This window comes from Trachypithecus francoisi, unplaced genomic scaffold (genome assembly GCF_009764315.1).
Source record: "Trachypithecus francoisi isolate TF-2019V2 unplaced genomic scaffold, Tfra_2.0 Lachesis_group2, whole genome shotgun sequence".
In the NCBI taxonomy this organism is placed as follows: domain Eukaryota; kingdom Metazoa; phylum Chordata; class Mammalia; order Primates; family Cercopithecidae; genus Trachypithecus; species Trachypithecus francoisi.
Window position 1 is genome coordinate 151,181,218 of NW_022681465.1, and position 9,042 is coordinate 151,190,259.

The following is a 9,042-nucleotide window of genomic DNA, read 5'->3' on the forward strand; positions in this document are numbered from 1 at the left end:
AATTTTCTTGGGAACTTGAAGTCTAAATAAAATTAGATTAGAGTGACAAAATTTTCACCTAAGGCAAAAATAAGAGAAATAGTGGCAAAATATTTTTATATGAAATTGATACATTTTTTAAATTTAAAGGATGGTTTCTTTTATGAGATTATTATCTTACTTTTTAAATTATTTTTTTGAGACGGAGTCCTGCTCTCTCGCCAGGCTGGAGTACAGTGGCATGATCTCAGCTCACTGCAACCTCCACCTCCTGGGTTCAAGCAATTCTCCTGCCTCAGCCTCCCAAGTATCTGGGACTACAGGCACATACCACCACACCCAGCTAATTTTTGTATTTTTAGTAGAGACGGGATTTCACCATGTTGGCCAGGATGGTCTCCATCTCTTGACCTTGTGATCCGTCTGCCTCAGCCTCCTAAAGTACTGGTATTACAGGTGTGAGCCACTGCGCCTGGCCCATCTTACCATTTTTATATTAAAATGCCATTTCGTTTATGGACTAATGGTGGCGTGAAGTGGTAGGTTTTATTTCATTTAATGTGAAAAAATAAAAAGTTGGCAAATCTACATATTCTGTCCATTGTGTGTGTGTGTGTGTGTGTGTGTGTGTATGTATTCATGAACTTCACTGCTATTTGAATATCAAAGTCTTAAAATCATGAATCTACACCATTTTCTTTCCCTATCCTTGACATGAAGGCAGGCTCCATTGTACGCCTGTAGTCCCAGCTACTCGGGAGGCTGAGGCAGGAAGATCATTTGAACTCAGGAGACGGAGGTTGCAGTGAGCCGAGATCGTACTACTGTACTCCAGCCTGGGTAACAGAGCAAAACTCTGTCTCCAAAAAATAAATAAGTAAATAAATAAATATTCTAGCTCCTTTGTCATTTAAAGGAAATAGAAATTTCAGCATGCCTTCACCAATTGGAACACAAATACACTGGAACACTATTCTATGTTTTGTGCAAGAAGACCTTTACTCTAAATCAGCAGAATCATAACTCAATGTATATAAAATATTTAATATTAAAAATAAAAGCAATTTGTTGATATAGTGCATTTGCTTCATCTATTCTTTAACATTTTAATATTGAAGGCAGCCATAGGTTACACCAGTTCGCCCTGAGCATCTCCAACATTTAAAAAATAACAGCACTAAATGTTAGTGTATTCCTGGCCAACAGGTAAACAGCCAGGTGATGCCATTAGGTATCAGTCATTAAGTCCAAGAATGAAGTTTATATTAATAAATATGATTTGGTATATTTAAGAAGTATTTAAAGAGATAATGCTCTACCCTTAAAATTCCAGGTACAAACATTGTGTCCTCCTGTGCAGGAAGGAAGAGGATGTATTCTAGCGAGTCTGAATTTACAAAAATTTGTATAAAATAAGGCACATAATTAAAGCCTCATTAAAGCACACTTTTTTTTTTTGAGATGAGGTTTCACTCTATTGCCCAGGCTGGAGTGCAGCAGTGCAACCATAGCTTACTGCACCCCTGAACTCCTGGCCTTGAGTAATCCACTCCTTCAGACTCCTGAGTAGCTGGGACTACAGGTATGAGCCACCATGCCCTTCTCTAAAGCAAACTTTTGACTTTCAAGGCACAGTTAGTAGTATTGGGAGAATTCCTGAAATATGTTAATATTTTAACATTGGCTTATTTTAGAATGAGAGGGCTCAGAATGGCTTATGAAGGCAAAACAGTGGTGATCAAAGAGAAGCCTAACTTATCTCCCCACTCCATTTCATTTTATGAATGATGTATTAAAATGCCACTTTTTCTCAGTTTGCATGTATTAACTTCAGAATACCCAGAGAGGTAAATGGCTTACAATCAAATCTGGTACTATGTGAAAATGTTTCTTTCCTTAATGCCACTTAATTAGTATTAATGAACTTTTTAATGTCTTTATTTTGTATTTACAAACTACAAAATGGTTTTCAATAAATGTTGTGTACACTTAATGGCACAAAATAGTTTAGAGTGTTCTGTAACACTTATTAACTACAGCAGGCCTTATTTATTTATTTATTTTTTGAGACTGCATCTCACTCTGTTGCCGAGGCTGGAGTGCAGTGGCACAATCTCAGCTCACTGAAACCTCCACCTCCAAGGTTCAAGCAATTCTCCAGCCTCAGCCTCTGAGTAGCTGGGATTACAGGCACGTGCCACCATGACCGACTAATTTTTGTATTTTTAGTAGAGATAGGGTTTCGCCATGTTAACCAGGCTGGTCTTGAACTCCTGACCTCAGGTGATCCGCCTGCCTCCGTCTCCCAAAGTTGGGATTACAGCCGTGAGCCACTGTGCCCAGCCATCCTACTTTATTTTTATCCTCATCCACCCTCCATTTCCCTGTTTTCAAATAGATTCTCTCTGAGTCTGCAAGGATAGACATCTGGATATGAAAGAGGGAGGTTGGAGACTTGCCTATGGCTCCAAACAATCGTTAAGAAATCAAATCTGGCTGGGCGCGGTGGTTTACAACTGTAATCTCAGCACTTTGGGAGGCCTAGGCGGGTGGATCACCTGAGGTCAGGAGTTCGTGACCAGACTGGCCAACATGGTGAAACCCCGTCTCTACTAAAAATACCAAAAAATTAGCTGGGCATGGTGGCGCACACCTGTAATCCCAGCTACTCAGGAGGTTGAGGCAGGAGAATCACTTGAACCCAGGAGGCAGAGGTTGCAGTGAGCCGATATCGCGACTTTGCATTCTAGTCTAGGCAACAAGAACAAAACTCTGTCTCAAAAAAAAAATTTTTTTTCTACATATAATTTGATTTTGGAGAACATTCCTAAACTGAATCTTTTTATCCTTATTTCTGCCCTCTCACATTTGCAAACAAGTGAAATCCTTTTCTTTCTCCACCCTTCCTCCCACCATGATTATTTGTGAAGATCACCATTTACCAGGCATTTCCATGATTATGATTATGAAAGATTGCAGGCAAGGCATTGATCAAAGATAATCACTCATCATGGACAAGAATTTAGAGATTCCTGAATAATAAACTATATCTCTGCTTGTTAAACCTAATCATTTCCCAATATATCAAAAAGGAAGGTAGTTCTCTTCCCTATGCATGCATAACTTTCTACTGGAAAATAATTTAGAGGCAAATAAAAGGATCTCTCTATGGAACTAAGCATTTCCTGGGCCAGGACCAATGAACTTCTAGGGGAAATGTGAATAATGGCTTATTCATTGCTTGTTAGCACAGAGATGGAAAAGCAGAAGTTCCTACCACATATGCGTTTATAGAGGGTGACATTTCTTTAAACAGAATTCTAACTGGAGAAAGGGTTATAGATAAATGATCTGGGGATCAGGATAACTGCTTTGTATTGAGTAAGCCTAGCCTCACTCTGGGTTTCCCATTTTCACCAAACTAAGTACTCTTCACTAAAGCTGCAATCTACTACCAGTTTTTGTTTTAATGAGGATGAAACATCTTTGCATACCAAGTATAAAATTCCGCTTCTCTTCTCTCACTGAGGCTGTAAATAGGAGCTACATATAGTCATCAGATACCTGGTCATGGCCCTCTGATCTCTGAGACTTATTCCTTTCAGAATTTAGAGGCAAACTGGAGCCAGCCTCCATTTTTATCTCCCCAGTGGCATGAGGGAAAGGGAAGTTGGGCATAAAGCGCTTAAGAAAGCAAAACTCACTATTACCAGTGCCAGTGGCTGAACACATTTCATATGGACAAGGTTGGGATAAGGATCCATTGCCTTGTCCTTGTACCAGATTGTTAGAGAAATTACAGTCATCATAGAAATGCTCTTGAATTGTAAACTTTTCTCTATATTTAATCTTTTGGTAGACATGTATAATGAAGATCACTGTGACAGAGAGGAGAAAGAGAAAGGAAAGGATGGCCAGAGAAATTACCAAATATTTAGTGGATGGATTTACCTTTCTGGAATGCTTGGTTGGATCCTGGAACTGCAGGTAGGGCTCTGAAAAGCCATCTACCAGCAGGATGTTGAGTGAGACAGTAGTTGAAAGAGCTGGTTGGCCGTGATCCTGAACAAGAATGATCAATTTCTGCATCATGGGGTCTCTCTCAGATATCTGCCGTAATGTACGGATTTCTCCATTTTGTCTTTGAACAGAAAATAACCCAAGGTCAGTGGCCTTAAGTAGATGATATGAAAGCCAAGAATTCTGACCTGAGTCACCATCCACAGCCACCACTTTGGTTACCAGGTAGCCTGCCTCTGCAGACCTGGGCACCAGGTCATTGCAGGGCAAGGTGCCATTCTGCAGTGGGTACAAGATCATTGGACGATTGTCATTGTCGTCTAGGACAACTACTCTGACAGTAGCTTGGCTATTCAGTGACAGGAAGCCCCCATCAGTTGCCTTTACCACAAACTGAAAATCTGGAATGGCCTCATAATCCATGGTTCTCAGTGCGTAGAGCTTTCCATTGTCTGAATTTATGGATATGTAAGCAAAGACTGATAGATCTCCATTTTTTGGAGGCAACAGAGAATAAGTTATTTGGGCATTCTCACCCAAATCAAGATCCTCAGCATGGACTTGGCCAATAAAAACTGCAGGACTATTGTTTTCTCGAACAGTCAAGATATAGGAATCTTCCTGAAATATTGGAGGATTGTCATTAACGTCAGATATTAGCACCTCTATCATAGTCTCGGCAGATAAGCTAGGTGGTCCAGTATCCATGGCAACAAGGGTGATATTATAGCCTGAGACCTCCTCCCGATCCAAGCTTCTGTTAGTGACCAGCGAGTAAGAACTCCCGAATGTAGGTTTGATTACAAAGGGAAGGTCTTCTCTGAGGAAGCAGGTGACTTTCCCTCCCATTCGAATGTCCCGGTCTCTGATAGTGAAAAGGGCTACTACCGTCTGTGGTGGTGAGTCTTCAGGGAGTGGGCTGGACACAGAGGAGATCGTCACTTCGGGAGGATTGTCATTCACATCCACCACTTCTACCAGGACTTTGCTGTGGGCAGAGAGGCCTCCACCATCTGTAGCTTGAATGTCAATGTCGTATGTTTCAATGTCTTCAAAATCTAGGGGTCCTTTTAGTCGAACCTCTCCAGTTTGAGAGTCAATCTGAAACGTCTTGAGAATTGCTTCTGGGTTTTGAGCTAAAGAGTAAGTTATCGCTTTGTTGGTGCCCTCGTCTAGGTCCATGGCAGTCACCGTGGCCACCAAAGAGCCCTTGGGGCTGTTCTCTAATACCTGGGCTTGGTACACCGGTCGCAAGAACTGGGGCACGTGGTCGTTGACATCCAGAACCACCACGCGGATGTGAGCTGTGCCAGACTTGGGCGGTGACCCGCCGTCCATCGCCGTAACTGTCAAGTTGACTTCAGGCTGCTCCTCTCGGTCCAGGGGTTTGTTCAGCACCAGCTCAGCATATTTAGGCCCGTGGCTGCGGAAGCGGGTGTGCAGGTGGAAATAGCCGTTGGCACTAAGGGTGTAGTTTTGGAGACCATTGAGGCCCACGTCCAGATCCTGGGCGCTCTGCAGAGGAAAACGTGAACCCAAGGGGGTGCTCTCCGGAATCTTTAAAAGCGGCTCCTTGTTTAGGAAAACTGGGGCATTGTCGTTGATATCAAATACCCTGACCTCGGCACGGAAGGACTGCAGCGGCTCCACCAGGATTATTTCAAAGTGCAGAACACACGGGTCGGCTTTGCCGCAAAGTGACTCCCGATCCAGTTTCTCCTTCACGAACAAATCTCCGGTCTTGCGGTGGAGCCGGAAGTGCATTTTGTTGCCCTCGGAAACCAGCCGCGCCCCGCGCGCAGCCAGCTTCCCTACCTCCAGTCCTAGGTCCTTAGCTACGTTGGCCACAAACGAACCGCTCTCCATTTCCTCCGCCACTGAATAGCGGATAGTTGTCGCACCCCCCACAGATACGCACAGAAAAATAAGAAGAGATCCCACTTGCCTGCTTTGCAAAGATTTTCTGCGCGCACCCGCCATCAGTTCTCACAAGCGCACTCTCTGCAATCAAAGCCAACTGTTGCGGATATACTTTCACTTTTCTGCAACAGGTTACTGCAACGGTTGCTCTCCGCTTCACCAGCCTCTAACCGCAGCACCACCAAAAGGCTAGCCGAGCCGATTAAGCTGTTTTGCACTTGAAAATTTGCATTGAGCGACTCAACTCCCCAGTCTAGCGAATGTATTAATAGGTATGTTCTCATTCCGGAGAGTTAGGTAGAGGTTGAAAGTTTGTTGCCAAAGCAACCACAGACTCATCTGTTAATTCCCTTTCAGGAAAAAAAAAAAAGGTCCTTGGGAATTGAGAAGCCAATGAGATTAGTCATTCAAGCTGAAGTCATTCTATCTGCTCACTCTGCAGTCCATCCAGATCCTGCAGGGTCTTCTGAAGCCCAAGCCAAATAGATGAGGCAGGGAGCTGGAGAATGTGGAGGAAGTGGTCAGTAGGAAAAGGAAAGGGAACAAACAGACATTCTCCTTCAGAAACTTGAGGTCCAGTAGGTACACTTACAGGGGGACTAAGCCAACTGGCCTCTTGATTTGCGCTATGCTATCATGCTACTTCTACGTATATTCTCCCCTGCAAAAAAAATCTGTATACATGTGCACAAAGGGAGCAGCTGGCTTGTCACTTATGATTATAATGGCAGTAGTATTTATTGGATATGATTTCCATGTACTGAGACTATGACAAATGACTTACATGCATTATTTAATACTTCAACAACTATATGAAGTAGACATTATTAAAAAAAAAAAAAAAGACAAAGAAAGTGAGATGGGAGAGGTTATGTCAAGGTCCCCTACCTAGCAAATGTTAGAAATAAAATTCAGTTTAATTTTGTCTGACTCCCAAGTCTATGCTCTTAATCAGTACACTACTCTGCTTCCCAGATAATATAATGAATAAATCAAATGAAGATAAATATTTGGTTTTGGATTTTAAAGCAAATAAAATGATTGCTTACACGTATTGAAAATGGCCTACTAGAAATATAGGAGATATTTGTTGACAGTTTCCTTTATGATCATAGGATAATAGAATGTTTAAGAATAATAAGACATTTCAGAAAGATGAGATCCAGTCTCCTTCTCACCCACCCTCCACTTTAAAAAAAAAAGAAGAAGAAGAAGAAGAAACTAAGGCCCAAAGTGACAAAGTCACTTGCCCAATTCATACAGCTACTCATGGCAATGTAAGAACTAGAACTTGTCTTCTGTTGCTGTCTCATGCTCATTACCTAAAACATTTGATTCCTCATTTGTGCTCAATATTTTATGTCCCAGGTGCTATACAATTATGGCCACTTAAGAGAAATATAACCTATATGTTCCAATAGGAAAAAAAGGAATGAAAATAGAAAGTGTACAGAACACTGATTACATCCTGACATGAGGGAGTTAATGAATCTCTCAATCTCTGTCAGATTTTTAACACCTGGCTTAAGTGTGCATCCTTAAAACAGTTTAGTTTTGCCTCTTTTGAAAACTGTATATCTTACTTGAATATGAGTAGAAATAAAATAAAACAAAACTATGTATCAAGTAAAGTGTACAGTAGGTAATCCTTTGAATTTTATTTCTCTCATTTTTTAGCTCAATGTAAGATTGGTGTTATCTTTAGCTCTAGTTCATTTATTTTCATTGCCATATAAAATTCCAATATATTGTCAATGCCCTTTAGCTAGAGACCATCAGAAACACACCTGTAGTTGAACAAAGTTATGTTTACTGACTTATTGTAACAAAGGAAGCTGCACACCATAGAGAATCATGGAGCATCTCAGTGAAAGGGTGTTAGAAAGAACATACATTTGGTCTTGTGTTAGGTGATTTGGGGGAGGTTTGAAGCAGGGTGCTCTGAATTGGATGCCATCATAAGTGGAGTTAATTCTATGATGAGTATATTGATAATTCTTAGTAGAAGGTGAGAGGAATGGGGTGAGACTAACGCTGTCATTGGTAAATAAGCTGTAGTGACTAATATTAGCCAGGACAGAAAGATGTTTGGGCATTTTTGTGGATTGGACAATACTCCTTTTTGTCTGTATTTAGACACACTTATGATGTGCTCTCGTTTTCCTCTTGCTCCATCATAGTCATAGTGTGGCCTTGTCTGATACTGGTGTCCTATGAAATCATTTTTAGTTCAACAGAAGATCACTATGGCCTAGCTGTTGAGTGTCAGGCCAGCTCCTATGGACTGCTTTTGTCTTTTTCAGTATGAATGCAGCAAAATTCATTTACCTATTTTATTATTCTACTGCTCATAGCATATCATTGTACATATCACTTTGTGCACATGTATACACATATTTTTTGGGGGGAGTATATATTAGAAGTATATATAAGTAGCATTGATATCATAGGGTATGTTCTTTTCAGCTTTACATGATGTCACCAAACTGCTTTCTAAGAAGTTGTACTGGCCAGGCGTAGTGGCTTACGCCTGTAATCCCAACACTTTGGGAGGCTGAGGTGGCCAATTACGAGGTCAGGAGTTCAAAACGAGCCTGACCAACATGGTGAAACCCTGTCTCTACTGAAAATACAACAATTAGCCAGGCATTGTTGTGCGTGCCTGTAATCCCAGCTACTCAGGGGGCTAAGGCAGGAGAATCCCTTGAACCCAGGAGGTGGAGGTTGCAGTGAGTGGAGGTCACGCCATTGTACTCCAGCCTGAGCCACAGAGTGAGACTCCATCTCAAGAAAAAAAAAAGAAGTTTTACTGATTTACATTCTCATCAGCAGTGCAACTTCTAGTTGTTCGAATTATTTCCAACACTTAGAATTACTAGCCTTTTAAAATTTTGACCATTCTGGTGAGTGACTATGTTCATATTTAATTGATTAATTTGCATTTCTTATTAATTATTGATGAAGTAGGGCACTATTTAATATATTTGTAGTCATTGGAATATCCCTTTTTTGGGAAGTTTTTGTTCAGTTCTCTTGCCTGTTTTTAACATTGCATTATTTACCTTTTTTCTATTAATTTCTATTCTTTATGTTCTGACTATGAGTCTTGAATACATTAAAAAA

General features: G+C 41.1%; 1 protein-coding gene across 1 annotated transcript; it reads right to left on the bottom strand.

Moving 5' to 3' along the window:
- Window positions 1-3,494: 3,494 nt before the first annotated feature.
- PCDHB1 (protocadherin beta 1) lies at window positions 3,495-6,318 on the bottom strand. Its single transcript, XM_033178633.1, has one exon. The coding sequence runs from the start codon at window positions 5,977-5,979 to the stop codon at window positions 3,523-3,525; it is 2,457 nt and encodes an 818-aa protein (XP_033034524.1). The 5' UTR covers window positions 5,980-6,318; the 3' UTR covers window positions 3,495-3,522.
- Between the last annotated feature and the right edge of the window lie 2,724 nt (window positions 6,319-9,042).